Consider the following 23,706-nt stretch of genomic DNA (forward strand, 5'->3'; position numbering starts at 1 on the left):
ATCCGATTTCCCTTGTTCCCTGTGCTAAGGCTCGGGTCTCTCAGGTCGTCTGCAGTGTTCTTAAATCTAGCCAGCTTGCAGTCTACCCTCGTGCTCATGATGTTTGTAAGTTTGCTGCCCTAGCCACTGTGTTTGGGAACATGTCTTGGGCTGACATTCGGGCACAGGGATTTTGGAGGTTGAACAGGGTCCTGGCCGCCCGTTATTTGGTAAATGTTCTTGGTCCCAGTCATTCATGTGTTGCCTTGGGTTGCAGGTTGCAACCAGTTGTCTCGTCTTCGAGTTGAGGCACGCGGTGCAGTAGCCTCCTGGGTAAGTCCCCTTTTTTACTTTAGTTAAGTAGCGCCAGGGAGCTGAAGGAGCTCCCCACAGAAAACCGGCGTTGAATGTAATGCAATGCCATTTTCTGGGTGAGCCCCAGAGGCCCCTCCTTCCTGGCACCCTCCCTCCCTCCAGTCAGTGGTTTCATTTTGGTTTTGATGCTTAGCCTTCGAACTGAGGTATCAGCAGCTTGCATAAGGGTCTGGAGCTTCTCTTCCCCCAAGGGGGAGGGAGAGCCACGTGGATAAGCAGCGAGGCACTGGTGAATGACGTTGCTTATTTACTCTTTCTTTTGTGAGTTCTGTTTCTCTGTTCGTTCTTGTTTTTTTTTGCAATATCCTACCAAGTGGGGTTTATTTTGAGATGCCTAACTTTCTGGGCGCCTAACCCTGGTCGATGGTAGATAGGGGGATACCCCCAAATACGGGAGGGTTTTCCTTGGGGCCATTGTTCCCTGCACCTCTCTGAGGGGGACCATGTTCTGGCTAGTGGTCCCCGGTAGGCAGAACTCCTTTGACTGAAGCCCCAGACTAATATAGTGCATATCAGTCTGATAGCTCCAGGGAGCCTCCAGGGTTCACCCAGAAAATGGCATTTCATTACATTCACTGCTGGTTTTTTCACATTTCAGAACTCAAAAGAACCAAAAGCAACAATACCATTATCTGAATTGAATGTGTGCTTAGCGCCAAGCAAAATGAATCAAGACAATGGCCTTCAGTTGTCATATATGTGTGACGGCTCTACACGGCACATGTATGTGTACCATGAGAGTGGGGAAACAATTATACAGTGGTATATGGCCATACGTAGCATAAAGTTAAATTGGCTCATGGTTGCATATCCTAGTGTTGCTGCTGAAGAAGTAAGTGTAATATTATTGTTCAGCAAATACAGTAATTGGTTGCATAAAAGTTTGTGCAAATTGTTGATTAATATCCAGTTAACATACTGTATTGTTACTTAAGTGCAATATCATTTCAACATTTGATAAATTCAGAGTATTTATTGTAATTACAATCATTGATACATTCAAACACCACTTTCCTAAACATTCTGCTCTCCTGATGTACAAAATGTCCGCTCACCGTCTGCTGCCTCGTTAATCTTTCTGGAGACCATGCATCCCAGGGGATCAGGGGGGCCTAACAGCTGAGTGGACAGTGCTCGAGATTCGTAGTCCTAAGGTTCTGTGTTCAATCCCCAATGGATGCGGAAACAAATGGTCAGAGTTTCTTTCACTCTGATGCCTCTGTTTACCTAGCAGTAAATAGGTACTTGGGAGTTAGACAGCTACTATAGGTTGCTTCCTGGGATGTGTAACAAAAAGGAGGCCTGGTTGATGACCTGGCTACGGGGACGCTAAGTCCCGAAATCATCTCAAAGTCTCAAGATAATCATTCCTGTAGTTAGACCAAACTATGCTAGGCCCTTGGATTTTGTGACCCTCCTTTAGTCAGAGGGTATATACCCAGGCCACTGTTCTGCAACAGTTCCCACCTCTTGTTTTATGCCTTCAGGTCTGTAGTATTGTGAGATGACTGTCTAAGGATCATTCTTGATTGAGAAGTCTCAGAGGTGTTTTCCCTTTAAGTAAAAGTTTAGAGAAGATTGCACGAACCCAGACTTTTAGGAGCATATTATCAGTGACTTATTTTTGGCTTTATAATACATGTACAGTATAGTATTTTGACTCTGTATTGAAGTGTGGCTAAACTATCTTTTGACTATATATAGTAACAAAATCTGCCTTTTCCTATATTTTTGTTTAATTTGTGATTGCTAGTTTTTGTGTACAGTATATCACTTACTATAAATTCCAATCTTGCAGCTGGTGCCATATTTAACCAACGACTTTGTTATTGAGGGCTGGCTTTCCAAGACGGGTCCCAACGAAAGAGACGCCTACAGAAAACGCTGGTTTATTCTTGATGACCGTAAGCTCATGTATCATGAAGGTCCAATGGTTTGTAACATTTAATATTGTTTTAATATATGAATCATTTTTTGTAATGACTTGTTTACTCTGTTTTAATAATGTGCAATGATTTAAATTCTCAGTTTCACATCAAATTTTGAACTACATATTTATAATACAACTAATTGTGGATAATGCTAGTCTACCTAAATCATGCATTATATAACAAGTTTGGATGGAAAATGGTATACAGATCAATTTAGCTTAAGTGCAGAGCTTCACCGTCTTCAGAGATAGCAAATAAAGCGATATATCAGAAAGACTGCATGTTAGCTTCCAAGGAAAAATGGGAAGCTCACAAAACGTTATTACTGATACACTACGTTGACAGCACAGTTTTTCTGACCATAGTCAGACATTTTAATTTTTAAATCCTTGTTTGCATGTTGAAATGCCTTAATTAAAAGGTGATTTATTTCTCTAGTATTTCTTGCCAAATAGTCCTTGGTGCAAAGGCATAATGATCATCTGATATCTTATTTATGTTAAGATTAAGAGCAAGTTTTTAAAATGCTGTAAATATATGTTTTCTTCTTTGAAGGCGAATCATATTTTTTACATCTTAATTTAAGGTTAATCCAAATGAAAGAATATAATGCACAATCAATTACCTTTTTGTTAGAAATGAAACATGCCATTTTAGCTAAGATATGGAATGTATTATTTCAGGATGCCTACCCGAGAGGAGAAATATTTCTTGGTTACAAGGATGACAATTACAGCATTAAAGAAGGAGTCCCAAGAGGCTGCAAGGATCACGACTTTTCATTTTCCCTCAAAACTCCAGAGAGAACCTTCGTCATGTCTGCCCCAACGTCAGATGAGCGATCACGATGGATGCAGGCCATAAACACAGTATTGGAACGAACGCTCAGACCACAGGACAACCAGAGTAAGCTGGCTCTCTCATCCAGTAGGAGGTCTGCACGCAACTCACGGCACTCATGGTTTACCTTGTCTTAACTCCTAACTAGACTGTATTCTCCTTTTTGCCTCCTACCATTGTCTGACGACAAGAATAAGAGGGTTAGCTTCTGTCCATTTGTGTGTTCATATCTCCATGCTCTAATCTTTGGCTACCTTGCAAGTGTAGTTGGGTAGATTTCTCAGTATTACTCTTACATTTGAGATGCAGAAGTATGGGGCTTTTTAACTGTTGTCCTTATTTTTCAAGATGATACTGGCATCTTTGACACAGAAAGTGAGATTATATAACCAGTGTTCATCTATCCTGTAAAGCTTTATATGTGCCTTATATCCATAACATGTCAGACTTGGGCAGAGTTTTGAAGAAGTCCATGCTTCTGTTGTCACTCGGTAGGGTGATGTGCTGTACATCTGTAAGGAACATGCATTGCTGCTGTGCTAGGAATTGTGTCCTAAGTATTTAAGGAGCACGTGGTTAAAGCTTTACATGTTCCTGCATAGCAATCACTGGACCACATACGTTTGCTGCAGCATGTGCTTATAATAAATTACTTTATATTAACCCTTTGCTGCCATTTCCTATTTCCAAAGTTGTATACTAACCTAATATAACCAGAATGCTTATCATCATAACCTGACTTGGTAAATTGCAAGGAGCCCAAACCTCTTGTAAATTTCACCTATAGACCCCTGGCTGGTGATGTCACATGACCATCTGTGGACATCATATGAAGTTACAGTATTCATATTATGTTTACCACATCAAATGTTAATTATTAGCTGTTTCTGGGGTTCAAGCGATGAGAATGACAATTATTCATGTTAAAACAATGATTATAATATATATATACTGTATGTTATGTGTGTATATATATAATATATATATATATATATATATATATATATATATATATATATATATATATATATATATATATATATATATATATATATATATATATATATATATATATATATATTCTGTGTAATATATGATATATATACTGTATATCAAATCTTCATTCAGAAGAATGTCTACTACAAAGAACATTAGAGTGATTGAACTTTATGACGCATCTTGGTCATTCTCAGTACAAGAACCACCATTGAACTAATTATTTTCATCTGACATAGTAGACAAAGTCTAAATACACGCTTGCTTGTTCCCTTAGCATGTCAGAACGAGGGGGATATATATATATATATATATATGTGTATATTATCTAGTTTCTGGAAATCAGTTTTTAACAAAAACAAGTTTTAACAATAAAAAGAAAAAATCAGGTAAATAATTTTCTCGTTTCATGCAAACAACTTGGAGAATATATAAATGAATATAGCCACTGTTGTAATTTATGAAGCCAGTCAGATAATGTCTTCAGCTAACTCTGCATGATGGAAATAACATTTGTGCATCCAAGGTATTGAGTAGAATACACAAGCTGGAAAAAATGACCAGATTCAGATCAATCTTTTGTTGATGTGGTTAGCTTGGTAATAACAGGGAACTGGTCGACAGTTGATCTCTGAGTACGGCAGCCAACGGTGAGCTGGTGGGGCAGTGCAGCAGGTGATGCTAAACAGGCCTCTAGCAGACTAACTGTAGAGCAGGCAATTTGCTTAAGACTGTACATAGCCACTTTTATTCTGATAAAGTCAATAGTGGATTCTATGCACCTTATTTTTATAAGCTTAAAATCATGTCTTTGCTAATTTAGCCTCATTGAGCTAATAGTATATTTTAGCCTACTGTTATTCCTTGTTATTCCTGAACAAGCTCCATCAGTGCCATGTTAATTGACACCCTACCTGTGCCGGGTGTTTTCTTCACATAATTAATGCATGCTAACAGCACCAAATACAAAACATTATTAAAAAAAAAAAAAAAAAAGTTACTAAATATTAACAGTATTTTCTGAGAGAAGTTCCGGATGCTCCCTGGAACTATCAGACTGATATTAGCTATATTAGTCTGGGACTTCATTCATATGGAGTTCTTAAGCCTACCGGGAACCACGAGCCAGAACCTGGTTCCCTCAGAGAGACGAAGGGAGCAATGTCCTATGAAAACTTCCCCCTTTGAGAGTATATTCATGTCTTCTATTGACCGGGGTTAAGCACCCAGAAAGGTAGGCGCCCCAAAACAGACCCCAACTGGTAGAAAAGTGCAACCCAAGACCAGACAAACCCCAAGAATTTCCCCCTGAAGAAAAATGAAATAACAAACAAATCATCTACAACCTGAAAATTTGCCCCCCCCCCCCTCCCCCTTTCCCACCCCCGACTTCCACCACACCCCCACCCCCACCCTTGGAGGGGAAGGCCCCCTTGCCCCACTGAGCTGGCCAATAGACCGCCAGTTCGGAGACTGATCAAACAAAAAAAAACGGTGATTGGAGAGAGAGGGGGTGGGGAAGGGGTGCCTGGGAGCCCCCAGGGCTCACCCAGAAAATGCCATTTCATTACATTCAATGCTGGTTTTCTGAGGGGAGCCCTGTCAGCTCCTTGGAGCTAGCTATCTAAAGATAAGTAAAAGAGGAACCTCGCCTCTTTTATCTTTTAGAGGGAAGGAGGGGGCGGGGCGGGGCGAAGCGGCGCGTCAAGTTGATGACGATTTGTTTGTTACCTTCTTTTTCCCGGAGAGAGTTCTTATGCTCTGTCTGGTCTTGGGTTACACTGTTTTACCAGTTAGGGTCTGTTTTGGGGCACATACTTCTCTGGGTGTCTAACCTCGGTCGATGGCAGACATGAATATACTTTCAAAGGGGAGTTTTCATAGGCCATTGCTCCCTTCACCTCTCTCAGGGAACCAGGTTCTGGCTCGTGGTTCCGGGTACGCATAAGAACACCATATGACTGAGGCCCCAGACTAATATAGCTAATATTAGTCCGATAGCTCTAGGGAGCCCAGGGGCTCAACCAGAAATGGTGTTTCATTACATTCAACGCTGGTTTTTTATTGAGCATTATAATAGGCAAGTTATAATCTCAAATATTTTATGAATGTACAGTATTATTCAGTTGACCTTGGAAGTACAGTATTACTGTGGAGACATGTGACGTGAATGTACTCTTCTCCACTGATTGTTTCTTTCTTGGGCTTCGACACCAGTGCCACTTGGTGGTGTTATGCATTTCTTACTCCACATTGCTCCTCTGCTAACTACTGTTTCCTATCTCTGTACACACGTATATGTAATTACCTAAGTGTAGTTACAGGAGGAGAACTACGCTCGTGGTGTCCCGTCTTCCCAGCGCTCTTTGCCATATTACGCTTTGAAACTACTGACGGTTCTGGCATCCACCACCTCACTTAAGTTGGTCCAACTGTCTACCACTGATTGCGAAAGTGAATTTTCTTACATTTCTTCGGCAGCTTTGTTTAGTTGGCTTCAATTTCTGACCTCTTGTTCTTGAAGTTCCAGGTCTCAGGAATTCATCCTTATCAATTTTGTACAAAGTGATGACAGTGTCTCTTTTTCTTATCTTCTAGTTTTGGCATATTTAATGCCTCTAACTTTTCCTTGTAGCTCTTGTCTTTCAGTTCCGGGAGCCATTTAGTTGCATGTCTTTGCGCCTTTTCCAGTTTGTTGATGTGCTTCTTAAAATACGGGCACCACACAACCACAGCATATTCCAGCTTTGGTCTCAAAAGTCATGAACAATTTCTTTAGTATTTCACCATCCATGTATTTAAAAACAATTATGAAATTGGAAAGTATAGCATAGGCTCCTTGCATGATGTTCTTTATGTGGTCCACAGGTAATAGTTTTCTATCTAGAATTACCCCTAGATCTCTATCAGTTTTTTTTTTGTTTTTTTATATAAAGATTTTTCATATAATTTCTAGGTTGTGTGTGGTCTGTTTTATTCCACATTTCATAATGTACATGTATGTAATTACCTAAGTGAAGTTACAGGATGAGAGCTATGGTTGTGGTGTCCCATCTTCCCAGTACTGTACTGTCATATAATGCTTTGAAACTACTGATGGTCTTAGCCTGCAGCACCTTCTCATTTAGTTTGTTCCAACTGTCTTCCATTATCTATAATTCCTTTCCACATAATTTGTAAGTTGTGTGTGGTATATTTTCTCTGGCTCCACATTCCATAACATGGCATTTAGTCACATTGAATTCCATTTGCCACTTGATGCTCCAAGCACTTATATTATCTAGATCAATTTGAAGGGCAATACAATCGTCTGCATCTCCTATTTTTTTCCAGTATCTTTGCATCATCCGCAAACATGTTCATATAATTCTGTATTCCTTCTGGTAGATCATTTATGTAGTTGATGAACATTACTGGTGCAAGAACTGAACTCTGGTACTATGCTAGTAACACTCCTCCAATAAGATACATTGTCTCTGATTACTGCCTTCATCTGTTTGTCAGTTAGAACATTTTTCATCCATGTCAGAAGTCTCCCTGTCACTCCTCCAGCATGTTCCAATTGCCACAACAGCCTCTTGTGTGGGACTCTATCAAAAGTTTTTTTTTTTTTTTAGGTCCAGATACACATACTCAATCCAACCACATCTTTCCTGTAGTATTTTTGTTGCTCTATCATAAAACTAAGAAGATTTGTTACACAGGATCTTCCTGTTCGAAAACCATACTGTCCATTCTTACGTTGCTACTCTCTGGGTGTTCTACCCATTTGGCTTTAACTATTTTTCCTAGTGTTTTGACTACCACGCTTGTTAATGACACGGGTCTATAATTTAGAGGTTCCTCTCTACTACCATTTTTATAAATTGGTACTATGTTTGCCCTTTTCCCATATATCTGCTAAGGTTCCTGTGCACAAGGCTGTCTGGAATTCTAATTGGAGTGGAATGCTTAGCTCAGTTGCACATTCTCGCAGCACCCAAGGTGAAACTCGCATAAGGTCCAACCGCTTTATTTTTTTCTAGCCCCTTAAGTAATTTTTCCACTTCGTCTTGAGATACCTCCATATATTCTATGGCATGTTCTGTAATTGGTCCGACTTTCTAAAGTCCTTATTTTGTACAAACATACTTTGGAACTGTTCATTTAGAATTCCACACATTTCTTTTTCATTCTCAGTAGTCCTGTTCCCCATTCTCAATTTCTGGATTTTATCTTTTACATGCAGCTTGCTTTTAATTAATTTATAGAAACGGCCTGAATCTCTCTTTTTCACATTTGTCCGCTATACCTTTCTCAAAGTTCTTTTCTTCCTTTCTTCTTTCTGCTTTGTATTTGTTTCTTGCTTGTTTGTAATGTTGGCATGTTTGCATGTAAGGCCTCTTCCGATATTGAACCCATTTTCTTGTCTTTTCTTCTTCGGCCCTCTCACAATTTCTGTTGATCCAATCCTGTTTTCTGATCCTGCATCTTTGTTTTGGCATGAATGTTTGAGTGCTTCATCATATATTTTGCAAAATTTGCCTTACATCTCATTTGTGTGTGTGTGTGTGTGTGTGTGTGTGTGTGTGTGTGTGTGTGTGTGTGTGTGTGTGTGTGTGTGTGTGTGTGTGTGTGTGTGTGTATGAGAGACTGGGTGAGTGAGTATACTCCTTCATGAATAATCAATAAAGTAAGCTTCATAATGACTGCAGTAAAACAATAGCCTAGCACTAAGGGTATTAGGGGGGGGGGCTTTATTGATCTACCTTAGATGGACTGTAGATTCATTGCTTCTATCTTTGTTGAATGTTGTGGTTGACAGAATGATCACCAAGACATCCTATTGATCCTGGTTGATCATCTTCAAGTCGTCCTCGTTGAATGACGGTGGTAGGGCCGACAGCTGTTCTGGATGCTCTTCGCTCCCAGTGCATTGGCTTACTGGTCTACCTTGGCTCCCACATTGCAGGGGTGCTGTTCCTGGAGGCTACACTCGACCAAGTTCCCTTGCAACTAGCTGATCATTGAACAGGACCAACTTCATTTGTCTTGGATCACTCTGAGCCCCCAGGAGCGGCTCGAAGGTCACTCGGTTGGGCTTTCCAGCACCACCCCCTACTACTATGTCCCTAGTAGACAAGTAGTCTTAATGCACCTTGAAGTCCCACTTCTTACAGTTTCGGTACTCATGAATTCTTTCCAGGCAGTTACCCTGCATTTTTACAGCCTTCGACCTCGATTTCTACCAGCTTTGGCATCAAGCTCCACAGGCTAGACTGCTGCTTGGTGGAGAGACAGTGGCGTGTCCGTTCCCAACGAATACCTGGAGAATAGTGATGCTGCCTAACTCTCCTGCCCACGACTTGAGCGGTGACTTCGTGACACGTTATGCGATGGCATGTTCTCATTGGCTGGACCCCCAGAGACCAGCCCATCACAATTTCAACTTTCCTGGAGAACTAGTAATTACCTAAGTGTAGTTACAGGATGAGAGCTATGCTCGTGGTATCCCATCTTCCCAGTACTCTTTGTCTTTGTGTGCATGTATGTATACTTGAAACTACTGACAGTTTTGGCCTCCACCACATTTTCAGCGGAAGTGGAAGTGTCCTCGCTTTTATTTGGCTTTCAGTAGGAAACGATTCCTCCTGAACCTGAGTGTGTCGGCCATTTTGCTTCCCAGGCTGGGCTTCTTACCCACTTTCCACTGAACTTGTAACCAACATAATATAAAATTCTGGGTTCATTCTTTTCCTTAAACGTAACCAAATAAATCTGAGACTTCTAGACTATGTACAGGGAAAAGTACGACTCTTTTTAAAGGAGGGAGAGGAGTGTATTTTGCCAGAACACGTAGCCATATACAGTACAGTATAATGTATTTGTTTTCTGTGTTTCATTACCCGAGGCAGTGTTATGCTTGTTAGCAAATATAAAAGTGAATTTGTATTGCATTTGAAAGTGTGATTATGAACAGTTGAGAGATATTACAAATGGTTTTTATCTTTGATTTGCTATATATTCTTATTCATTTTATCGCTGACATAAATCTGTAGGAATATTAATTTGTGTAGAAATAACATCAGAGGGGTACCCAAGGCCTACAAGGATGATATGACATAAGGAGTGCTGTAGGCCAACAACATTTATTGGCTTCACTTCACAAATTTTTAAACCACAATTTGAAACATTTAGAGAGTAGTTAAATACTTAACACTTTCGCACCTTGGGCGAGCGAGCACCGCACCACCCTAAGGTACGCCTGGCATTCCATGGGAGTGTGTGGTAATACTGAAAAGTCTACTTTTTCAACTTTGTCATCTTAATTCTCGTCCTAGGTCTTTTAATTTGGTATCAATGTGTTCGCAATAGAATTCTCTACAGGACTAAATGCATATAAAGGCCAAAAGCCCGGCGTACCACCCACAGCAAACAGAAAATGAATGTGTGTTACCTGGGAGTGCGCACGAGTAATAAAATGTGTACTCTCTCTTTCACTTTGGTCACCTCAGTTCACGTTTTAGGTCTTTCCTTTTGGTATCAATGTGTTCACAATAGAATTCCCTACAGGAGTATATGCATATATAAAGTCCAAAAGCCCGGCGTACCACCTACAGCAAACAGAGAAAGTGACAGCGCGTTACCCCCGTGAGCGTTCATTAAGAGCAATAAAATGTGCATACTCTTTTCAACTTTGTTACTTCAATTCTCGTCCTAGGTCTTTCATTTTGGTATCAATATGTTTGCAATAAAATTCCCTACTAGAGTACATGCATATAATGTCTAAAACCGCGGCGCGTGGCACCCACAGCCAAGCCGAAAGCAGGTCAATTTTTTTAATTTTTGACACCATACTGTATCATTACCATACGTTCATCTACTAAATTTTTGATGCCATACTGCGTCATCACCGAACGAAAGTGTTAAGTACATAACAGTACTCATTTACTTAATGTTTATTTATTAAAGACACATCATCATTAGAAGTAACCTGATATTCATTTGCCGCAAAAATACAGTTGCAGTATCAGAAGCACTCAGTCGAGTGCACTCGCAATACAGTACAGTATTATCATAATATAATAATTTAAATATATAGTTTTTAGCTTTCCATACAGTATAAAGGATCAATCTGTTTAGTTTGACTATAGTAAGGTGGAATATATTTTATTTTTAATATACTGTATTTAGATTTTGTACTACTGTAATCTATTATTACAGTTCATGAAAACTTTAAATATATATTTTTGATAGATAAAATAGATAAGATAGTTGATGGCCATGTGCCCTCTCAAGGTGCCACATGTTTACATAAATATGTTTTAATATTATCTATTATATTAACCAAGTGTGTCTGCAAGAAAGTTTGATTTATTTCCTTAAAATATCGTGACATAGAGAATAGTTTGTTCATCGACATATATTATTATAATGGTAATATGTTGTAATAGTTTGTTACCCTGTTTATATATGACGGTTATATAGTCCCACGGGACGCATATAACTTCACCCACTTAGACGTGACTGTTAATATATGTATTTACTTTATTTAATATGTTTTTACTTTGTATTGGAGTTAACTCCAAACTTTAGACATACAAGCCTTACTGTCCAATGCAGGTATAGCTGCCTTAGTTGTGTATGTGTGTGTGTGTGTGTGTGTGTGTGTGCATGCAGTTTTAAGCACAGAAGTGAGTAGTTTTAGTGACGATGCAATTTTACAGTTATCTTAATGATATCTAATCGAGTATAAAACGAATTAAAATTTAATGACGACAGGCACTGTAACACTGGGAGGACGGGAGGTGGTTATAGCAGTGACGTGGAACCCTCCATGAAAAGAGAGAAAAGAAAGAGAGCAGGAGGATTACAAGAACAATAGTGCCACCATAGAAGCAGCAACGTCAGTTGCAACTAGGAATGAATTTTGACTATTAATCATGAGAATTATTTTGAAGCTAGACTGGGAGAATATGAAAATCCATGAAGTGAGAGAAACAATGAGGACTAAATTATTGAAAACATAAATGAGAAACACACTATCCTAACATGTCAAGGGGGCCCACATAAATGATAAGACAACAAGATTTTATGTGATGTTTACTCATTGAATCATATAAAGGAAGTTCGCTTTGAAACCCTTTTAGAATGAGTGATCAGTGTGTACTGTCATTTGAGTATTTGGTGGAAGTTAGAAGCTGTACAGGGGAAGGGATCAGGTGGTGAAGGTTTGTATACTGAAGGGAAAGTCCTGAGAGAATTCCTCTCGGGAATACTGTACCATCAAACATGCAACCCTGAGGGAAGACAACACAGGGCATGGACTTCTCACCCTGAAATGTTATGGAATAGTAGACAAGTTATCCCTGTTTACAGAGGACAGTGAAAGGCATAAGATTTTATGATTTTACCAAGGCTCGAATGAAATTGAGCACAGACGCATTAGCAACCGAGACCAGAAATTAGGGTTTTCAAGTGAGAAGAAAAGCAAAAGACAATTTGGAAGCCACATTGCAGATAAAGTAAAGATGCAATCCAAGCTGCTTAACAGCCATACATGGAGGCTAACAACAAGTGTGGAAACTGAGGATGGAGTAAAAAATATTTACAGAGAATGACAGGGAAGCATGCGAGGAACTCATCTGGGGATTTCAGGAGGCTTTCACAATAGGAGAAAGGAAAGAATTTAACCTCCGTGGGATAGTATCAAATCTAGCAGCACTGGAGGAATTTGAGAGTACAGTACAGTACTAGAGAGGTAAAAAGGCACCTACTGGAACTAGACATAAATAAGATGATATCGGTTAATTCGACTTTAATAATAGTTTTATTAACTGAGAACTAATAAATGTTAAATGTTGTGCTAAGTGGAAACGAATCTGATTGGAGAAATGTGATAATTAAGGTGCCACAAGGGTGCATTTTGGGACCTATCCTCTTTGTCATATACATCAATGACATAGATAAGAATATTACAAACCACATCCTCATATTTGCAGACACAAAGATTTATGACAGTGCAAAATGAAAATGAAGCCTTACAAAGAGATCTGTATGGCTACAAATGGTCAGAAGACTGGCAAATGCTTTTTAATATCAACAAATGCTAGACCATGCATATGGAACCACCCACGCCACGCCACGACTACCAAATTAATAGCATTACTTTACAGCAGATTGATGAAGAGAAGGATCTTGGAGTCAAAATCCACCACTCCCTAAAAGTTGCACAACAGGTGGGTGCAGCAGTCATAAAAGCTAACCAAACTCTTGGGATAATCAAGTGTACTTTTGACTGTAAGGAAAAGGTAATGGGTTCAACTGTGTAAATCTCTGGTGCACCCCTATTTGGATTACTGAATCCATGCATGGAGACCTCATTTTCAGATGGACATAGCTGCTTTGGAGAAGGTGCAACACTGGGCAACAAAAGACATTCTAGAGCCAAGTCATCTCTTGCATCAGGAACGGTTGAAGTTCACATACCTAACAACACTACAAACCAGGCATGACAGGGCAGAGCTCATTGACACTTTTAAAATACTGAACACGTTACAGGATGTTGATCTGGATATTTTCTTCAGAAAGTCGGATGTAACAAACTCAAAATTTTCCAAATGTACTCGCTAGGAAGGAGACGAGAGAGATATTAAATAATATATACATGTGGGAAATACTGGAGGGCCAGGTCCCAAATCTACACAGTAAAATAACATGTGGATATGTGGGCCTGCAGGCTGCTCCAAGCAACAGCCTGTTGGACCCAGCTCTCTCAAGTCAAGCCTGGCCTCGGGCCAGGCTTGGGGAGTAGAACTCCTAGAACCTCATCAAGCAGGTATCAAGCAAGCATGTTAACACAAACAAGGAGCAATGGTTTCAAGCTTGACAAGCCACAAAGTAGGACTGAGCTGTAACAGGAGATGCTTTTTCACCCCCCTTCCCCCCCCAGGATTATGAACCCATGGAACTGCTACCCACTGAAGCTGTAACTGCCAAAACTGTGTTGAGTTTTAACATATACATGGAAAAGATCATCAGGGCAAATGGGGGGACCTTCCACAAGTCGCCGGTTTCTTGTCTTCGTTGAGGCCACTAGGGTTAGTGGCCCTCTAGCATCTTAAACAAGATCTTTGAGAGGATATGCACAGTGTCATTGGAAATGTGCTCGTTATTAGAAATTAAAGGGAAAGAGAAAAAGATGCATATTGTAATGCTGTAGTAACATAACACACTCTGCCGGTAAAGAAAGCAAATCATGAAAACTACTCATACCATCAAGAAAGTGAGACAGGCAGGCCATCTAGAGGTGGTTTGGTGCCACTAGACAGCATTCATTCAGTATTCAAACATTTTCCACATTTACCACAAGCTTTATTTCTTACATCAAGCAACAGCTTTTGTTGTTTTGCCTAATCTTTCTGGTGAGTTTTTCTTGGTTTTGGGTAGAGCTTTAAGCCAGAATTGCTGAAACATTTGTGTGTCCAGTTACACAACCTGTACATCTCTCCTCAATCATGACAGTTTACTCTATATTTATTAAACGGGTTTGCATTCTTGGTAACTTCACATTCCAAAGGATATTATTGTTATGGTCAATCTCATTGCACTTCAAAACTCATTATCTGTTTAATAAACTTAAACTAAGCTGTTGCTGTTGAGGAAATTTTGCCAGGTTATGTAAGTGAGCATGTAAATACTTGATGAATCCTTGCCATGATTCCTAAACTCTCCTCTCCATTTAAAAAGAACCACATTCTGGTCCTGGCTACCAATAGGTCAGTATGGGTCTCATACGCCTTGGGCACTTCTTAAGGCTTGGCTACACAATGTCTAAAATTCGGCAAGTTTCCATGGGCCCATAAAATTAAAAGGCATTTCATTACAATTGACATTTAATCCATCGTGTATTACATCACATGCTGTCGACCCTCGATCTGATCAAATTTTGATCAGATCAAGTGTGAATTCACACTGAATTCAGTGTGAATTCACTGATTTGTCAATTTGTTCTTATTGCACAATTTGTAAGTGTGCTGCAGAAAGTTGGCTGTATGCAAATTGTATGGGAATGTTACAGGGTAAATTTAGTTATGTACAAATTGTCCGGGCATGATAATTGGAAAATTTAGCTGTGTGCAAAAAATTCAGTGCCTGTTTCAGCCAGATGCAAGTTCTTGCAAACATATTGAGCTGTTGGTTTGGTGCACAACCCTTCTCATGTTTAGCTGATGAACATTTATATTACATGTTTAATCTCCCCATTTTCCCTATGACTCCTGGCAAATATCTTGCATTTTGCTCGCTCTTGGATTTTATACTCGCATCATGCTTCCCTCCAAGCACCCGGAATCTCCTTTTGAAGTACACTCAACCTCCTCCCTTCCAGACACCTCGGAGCCCAATTACGATTGGATATGTAGTTGTGTCTAGATAAGTAGTCGAATTTCCTCCCAAGCACGAAAAATAATAACGTTATGTACAAAAGTATGTAACAATACATTATTGTTCCACTAGATACTTTAAACAAAATGCCACAGAATACTGGTAATACAGCAACAATAAATATGGGTACTCACCAAGTGTTTAGATGTTTCTCTGCATATAATGATAATTAATAATTATGATCTTGGAATAATGTGTAGGTGAGTATGATGGTGTTAACCGAGGGTTGAGGCATAGATGTTGAGTGGAGGGTTGGGTTAGGTTAGGTTTTGTTTAGTTAGGTTAGGTTAGTTAGCTTTGAACAAATCCACAAGGGCCGTGATGAGGGTTCGAACTTACACCCGGGATGATCCCAGATGCTGCCATAGTCGATTAGGCCACGACATGGTCAAAAGAATTGCAACTGGGAATTCCACTGAATTTACACGGATCCTGCAGGCTCTCCGAGACACAAACCAGGGTTTTACACAATTTCCCCCCCCCCCAAGATAGCAAGGTTGGGGATGTGTACAGCAGTTTGCACAGTAATTTAGTATACACAGGATTGATACTAAATTACTTCTAAATTACATAAATTACTTTATGCTCTAGAAATAAGAGCATAAAATAAAATACAGTTTCAAGTTCGAGACCAAATGTATTTTTTCTCATATCGAGTTCAATAATTGAATTTACAGTACAGTGTACCGAAGGTGGTTTTTCCAGGAACATATGCAGATCAAAGTTTGGCTGTGTTCTAACATAATGCATAAATTTTCAACTGATAAAGACATTTAAAAAGATGTGCGTTTCCATTCCCTCTCCTGCTAATTGCTTCCTGCTGCTGCTTGTGCCTTATTTTGCAGGCCTTCCTCCCGTCTTTTGTCACTCAAGGCAAGTGTCACACTTTACAACATTTTTAATATAGAAGGAACAATATAATTTTTGTATAAAATACTATTCCAAATGTCTCTCTCTTTTTTTTTTTTTTGTCATAAATGATTAGGTTTAAGTGCGTGTGTTGCTGAAAAATTTATTAAGAAAATATTTTGTAAAATCTTTTAAATTCAAATTTTTTTAAAGAATTTAAAAACTATCTTCAGTTGTAAATTCTAATAATTATTTGTTAAACAATTTAAAATCAAATTATAATGTAAATTTTAAGGGTTTATAATTAATTCATTGGTAAATAAAATTTCAGAGGTTTGAAATTTGAGCGTGTAAAAGATTTGTGTTGTTGTGTAACTGGTTAAAACTTTCAGTTGGCCACTGGGGCGGTGAGAGGAGAAAGCCAGTAACTGTGTGGCTGAAGACCAGGATACTACACTAAACCACCTCAACACTAGTACCATCACTTGCCCATGTGTTCTTAATACAGTGCCTCTCATTCGACACTTACATCTGATGAGCGGGTCACACAAATTGGGAAAACATTGCTGCTATTTTTTTTTATTTTTTTTTTTTTATTTTTTTATTATACATATGCATTTGTTGCCCTGCGCTTGTATGTAATGTTTTGCTTGTTGGTAAAGAGATATGCTTTATTTTTGGGGGGGCTTTGAAAGCTGTACTGTTTGACAAGAAAAGTTAAAATACCTACAGTAAGTTTCATGTAAATTCCTATGATACAGATTATTTTTTTTTTTTTTTTTTTTTACTCTCATTTTGTACATGTATCAAGATGTACATTCCATTTTTAGCATTGTGTGTGCAAGTATTGAAAAGAAAGCGTTGATAAAAAGTTCCCTGTGGCAGCAAACCTTGTATATGGTCATGTTTGTCTTGCACGAGGCGCATGCGTGTCACAGTGAGAAGACTGTAAGTGCTTGACGGTAGCAGATGTTAACCACTTCTTCGTACATATCCAGTTACTATAAGCATTACTGGATCATTTATGTTACATATACAGTATAGTATTATCAAAGTTTAGCTTATGGCTTTCTTTTTTTTTTTAATCATTTCAATGTGTAAGATGAGATTGAGAGCCAACCCATGCACTGCGTTCCATGTGTAAATTCCGATTACATGCAAAAGTACACAGTTTCTGCATCATAATTTCATGTCATTTTCAGTTATCCTTTATTATGGAAGGCCTTAACATTTTGAAGACAACATTTTGAACGACAGTATTTTGCTGTGGTATAAACAGAAATATTTAAGTGGCATATTAACTTTAGAGCCTTCAAATTCTGTTTAAAAGTCAACATTATTAGGACATAATTTATTTGGCTAAGTAAACACAGACATAGTGATATACTGTAGTGTGTGTCTGGATGTTATACTTGCTGACAATATCATTTGATGGCACTTTTAATCATATACATGTATTTATCTTGTCAAAAAAACTGAATATGTTTTGTATAAGAGTTTTGGTTGGGTAATTGCTTTTTTGTTCTGTTTCCAATTACAAAACATACATTTCAAGGCTCAGAGGTAGTTTCCAAATTCCTCAGGAAATAAAAGATAATTTTAACATCATAATTCAAATCACAATGTAAATTTAGTCTCTATACATTATAAGTGCAGTATTCTTGTATGAAATGATTGCTCATCCATGTATGAATTATCACTCCACTATTTAAAGTTTTCAATACTTATTAAAAGTTTGCTTATTTTTTCCTATCTTTTTAACTTTTCTGTATTTAAATTACTAACAATTGACAGAATAGACAAATTTGTTAATATGGAGTTTTGTATGCACTTGGTTAAATTTTGTTGAATAAAGACAAATTTAGGGAAGTCATTGAGCATAATATTAATGAACAATTAGTTTAGCTTAATTGTTTAAAACTGATCAAACTCTAAATCAGTACAGTATTTATATTTTTACTCTGTACCACTTAAAGATGTTTTGAAAAAAGATTGAGGTTGAGTCAACTTTTATTGTGTTAAAACATTGGTGCTCTTCCCCATATATTTTCTTGGGCTTACAGTGTATTTCACATTGTATTATGTATGATATATTGTGTCGGTGGACATGAATATGTGTTTCCATTTATTGTACAAGTTTTAATCTTTTTAAATAAAACTAATAGCCTTGCTATAATTTGGATTGTTTCTCTAGGTTGGTATACCTGATCGCATTGTCGACACATCACTTAACCATTATTCATGATACATTACTCATACATAATTACTCATACAACCCGAGACTCGTAGATGAATCCTGTAGTAGTAGTTGGTTTGTCTTTATCCCTCGGAATGCATATATTTCCTGGTATTTGCTTACAAATAATTCCCTCGTTTTTGTTAATATCTGTCTATATACCGGTACACAATGAAAGTGTGCACTGTATTTAAATTAATAGGGTGTCCCAATATGTTATTACATGTATAAACACACTTTATTTATGTCATGGTGTACCTTATGAAATGTTCTCCATAAGTTCACCAAAAATTGCCAAAATTCTGAAAATTCTCTACTGCATTATATTTTCGAGCAGTTGCATTTAAAGATAGTTGAAACATTTCCAAGTCACATACAGTATTCTGGTAAGTACAATATCCTAAACAATTTTACTCAAAATTAAGAATGAAATATTTTTAAATATTTAAATATTTGTATTTGCTTTCCCAATAATTGTAAATCTTAAAACAATATTTAATAAAATTTGTGAGTGACTGCATTAACCTCAGGTGTAGTCCTACAATGATATCTCGGCTCATGCCTGTTTCTAAGTATTGCACTAAAAATTCACATTATTTCAGTTTGTTCTTTTTTAATTAATTATTAATATCGAGGACAATGTCCATTGTAGCATTGCTAGTTTCATCTTTACTTGGGGTGGAGCATTGATATGCACAAATCTGATTACCGGAGAAAGAACTTAGTAGGATGTGATAGTTGTAACTTAATTTACATTAAGAGATCAGTTGTTAGCTTGGTACTGAATGCATGTGAGAAAAAAAGAAAGGGTTTGCTCAGACATGAATGCATATAATCAAACAAAATAAAGGCAAACATGGAAATCACGCTCTCCCGTTTGGGCATCTGTACAGATATGCTTGCACTGGATGTTGGAGAAAGGAGGTGGGTGGGGAAGGGAAGGTTATTGTCACTTTTATTGTAGGCAAAACAATAAAATTGCCTCAATAAATTGCCACTTTTATCGGAGGCAAAACCTCACCAGACAAAGTTTTCCATGGTACCTACTTGATCAAACTCTGAAGCAATATATAGCATGAAAGTATATGTACCTTCTTAAAGCAAGTGTTTCTCAATATATTACTGTGTTTGGTTTTTCTTTATCCAAGGTGACGTTCTTTACGGTGAAAGAAGCGACTATGGTGCTTCAAGTTTTGAACTGGCTGGATAAGCAATGCTGTTATAGTAGTCTTGATATTATGTTGAAAGCTGTTCCACTCATTTCCCTCAGAATTTTAGAGTGAAATTGTGTAGTTGGTGCTGTATAATGTATTTTTATTACAGAATTCCAAATAATACAGTATAAAGTATGTGTATATGCAGTATACTCGCATATACAGTACTGTACATGTATTCATATGTACATATACATACTGGTGAACATTTTATGGTTCTTTTAAGCTGTTACATTGGATTTAAAGTATTTTAAAGTCTTTGATTGTGAATTACAAGCAGAACACGTGCGCATGAATGGCCGAATTACAATTTATTCAATGCTATTGCATCCACATGTTAGATATTGGAGCTCTCGTGTATATTTATCCTTAGCATTTTTTACGCTGAACATTATTATATGATATTCAAGCAAGATTTTAGAACATTTGTCAGCAGTTTGAATTCAAAACCCCTTTGCTTAATGTTCCACTGTGGCAGCCAACTTTCTTAAGGAAGTAAACAAACCACAATAAAACATTTAGTTAATGTATAGTTAAGGCTATACAAGGTGTTTAAATTCCATATTGTCCACAACAATCTCTGATTTGATCAAAAGTACAGCAATAAACAATATGGTAAGATTGCCTATACATTGCAGGGTTTTAAATAATAATGTTTATATACTGTATCATCTTCAACCTTTCTATTCTCTCATCATTTATATTGTAATTGTTTAATTGTAAGTCAAATTATGGTCAATTATTTGAGTAGATACACACAGAAGACTTGCACCTTTGGTAGAGGAGACAACACTGCATGACTAGTATTGTTTACGTAGTTCCCCCATGCATGTACTGGGTGCAAGGTAAGCATGTTTATATTATACAACTAATTAAGTACTCTCCCTCTCACTATGTTTAATTGTAATGATATTAAGGAGATGATGTTCGCACTTTTTTATAATTTTAATTAGAAAAATTAATTAGGTCTCCAGAAACCTCAAATTGTGTCTTTCTTACATTCTTCTCTCCATACAACATCTGTTCCTATACATATAACAAATAAGTTTACTTATATAAACAAAGCTTCTGTATATTTAGGATAAACCATGGTACTGGAATGTATTCCAAAGGAGCATAAAATACAAGGTGTTTGTGAGGAGTCTCAAGGTTAAAACTTGGTGTTTGTGTCTGTAGCACAACTGGAAGGAGAAAGGAGGAATGCACAGGAATACTATAAAAAGTAGAGACATGGATTATGCACCAAAACAAGGCTACCAAATTCCACAACATCAAATGTACATTGTCGAACCAGACCTTGTGCACGGCAGAATTTATCACCGCACAATTCAACCTTCAATTATAAAAGCACAAATAAATATTTTCTAATTTGTTCAAATTAATGAGGCAATGATAGTTTTCAGTTGATTTCATTATGAATAAAGATGCACACATCTTAATAATCCAACACTAATTTTGTATTATATTTTATTGTTTTACAGTGGCTGTCAACTTGGTTCGCAAGAGACCTGGCAAATTTAGTTTAGACATCTTTAGTCTTGGATGAAGCAGAGTTTCATCAGAGCTTAAATGTACCAAAATAGACTCTTATTTTGCTGTAAGTCTACAAGGTGAGAAAGCTATTATATAGTCATAAATGTGCAATCCCAGGCAATAACTATGGAGAATAGTCTTGGTCGCAATCTTTTAACATTAAGGTCTTCAGAATCTAATGGAGAAACCCTTGTTATTTTATTGTTAGGAGATTTATACTTCCAGTATTATAAATGTGATGATTTAAGTTCATCACTCTTATACTTTATTTGGAAGTCACCCCTTGAATGATATTGTGATCATCATACAAGCAGGAAAGATGTGAATCCCCATGATGATGTGGACTTGAAGACTGACACAACTTCCAGAGTCAAGAGCTTTATAGTCTCTCAAGGAAACTATTTACTGTTAACATACATAAAAGAGAAACTGTGTTGCCTTATTTAACTTTTATCTGACAGAAGACTTACACAAATTAGAAATGCAGTACAAGTACAGTACATTTTACGAATGGCAGAATAATAAAAAAAAAACTTGTATACAGTATCTAAAATTCTTGAGTAATTGCTATTTGTATTCCTGGTAAAAATGGCAACGTAAGCTTTTCTGGTGGAGATGATGAACACAGAGTTATTTTACTCCTTGGCGAGTAAGATGTGTCAAAAATATGATCCTGTATAGCTATGCTGGATGTTGCTATTCATAGAGTACATATGGTATGATGTTTCCAAATGTAATATTCATAGCGTTACAGTTATATCTTGTTGTAACTTCAAATATTTAATGTTTTACAAATGACTAAACTGTAGATAAATAAGCATTGATGCTCAAAGAAATATTTAAAGTTAGTTTTTCAATGAATCTTTGTGATTTTATATATTTTTTTTTCAGTTATAATTTCTGTACTGGTGACACATGTAAAATATTATTTAGAACCAATATTGAGAGATTAGTGTTTCAACAATGTGACATTTCAGTTGTATCAATTACAGTAGTATAGTTACTTTATTACAAACATTTTGCTCACATGGCATTTAGAAGCATACAAAATATATATGAAGTATATTTAGTCTTACAGGCAGCCTTCCTTCTGTAATGCATATTTTCAGTGAAAGTAAAAATGTATGTAAATTTGTCAGGGAAATTGTAACGAGTGTAGGTTGGTACATATGTTGCGTCTCCGTGATCCAGGTGAACTGTAATGAAGTAGTGTGTAAGGTGGATATACATGTTGGGTCTCCGTAATCCAGGTGAACTGTAATGAAGTAGTGTGTAAGGTGGATATACATGTTGAGTCTCCATGATCCAGGTGAACTGTAATGAAGTAGTGTGTAAGGTGGATATACATGTTGAGTCTCCGTGATCCAGGTGAACTGTAATGAAGTAGTGTGTAAGGTGGATATACATGTTGAGTCTCCGTGATCCAGGTGAACTGTAATGAAGTAGTGTGTAAGGTGGATATACATGTTGAGTCTCCGTGATCCAGGTGAACTGTAATGAAGTAGTGTGTAAGGTGGATATACATGTTGAGTCTCCATGATCCAGGTGAATTGTAACGAGGAAGAATGTAGGTTGATGCATATGTCGAGTCTTCGTAATCCAGGTGAATTTACAGATGCGTTAAATTTCTCTAGGATAATTATTTTGTCTGTCTCTTCTGGGGTCAAAAAATAAAATTAAATAGTTATTTTACATTAAGTATTACAAAATTGTCTGAATGGATATTGCACAAAATCAATGAAATATTTTAACAAAGGGTAACTTAAAAGAAAATAATTTTATGGTGATTACAGTTCCAGTACATATTTTCACTAAAAGAGAAATACATAGTCATTGAAATATGAAACTGAATTGTGATTAGTTAAACATAGGTAGTAAATTAAGTTTGTGGATGAGTGGTATATTTATAATTACACATATAATAGCTGTCAAAGTGAAATATATACAGTACATGGGTCTGAGAATGGTGATGTGTGCATGTGATTATTCTATGTATTTGTGAATGGTGAATGTGTGTGTATTAAATATATTTGGCTATGAAAATGTGATGATGAAGAGAGTAGAGTTTCTCCTGACTGGTGTTAATATTGGAATCTTGCCCAGGAAGTTATTTCTTGCATATATCTGACACTAAACTAGAAAGAGCTGAAAGGAATGCAAGTGAGGGAGGGATTTTGTGCCTGATGATGAGATAATGCTTTAATTAGTCAAAGAAATTGTGTACAGAGCTTTTGTGAAAAAGTACAATAGTGTAATGTTAAGATCAATAACACCACTTGTGATAATAAGCATCAAATATGGTAGAGGATATTGGGGACCAGAATTGTTT

General features: G+C 37.3%; 1 protein-coding gene across 1 annotated transcript in view; it reads left to right on the top strand.

Annotated features, from left to right (window-relative positions):
• LOC123766897 (arf-GAP with dual PH domain-containing protein 1) overlaps positions 1-23,706 on the top strand; it is a 44,429-nt gene that overhangs the window by 19,276 nt on the left and 1,447 nt on the right. The window contains 4 exon segments of the mRNA XM_069307474.1: positions 953-1,186; positions 2,153-2,287; positions 2,969-3,191; positions 21,326-23,706. The exon segment at positions 21,326-23,706 is cut by the window's right edge and continues 1,447 nt beyond it. Of these exon segments, the coding sequence (XP_069163575.1) occupies positions 953-1,186; positions 2,153-2,287; positions 2,969-3,191; positions 21,326-21,390 (657 nt within the window). The 3' untranslated portion in view covers positions 21,391-23,706.

The sequence above is a fragment of the Procambarus clarkii genome, chromosome 60 (genome assembly GCF_040958095.1).
Source record: "Procambarus clarkii isolate CNS0578487 chromosome 60, FALCON_Pclarkii_2.0, whole genome shotgun sequence".
In the NCBI taxonomy this organism is placed as follows: Eukaryota; Metazoa; Arthropoda; class Malacostraca; order Decapoda; family Cambaridae; genus Procambarus; species Procambarus clarkii.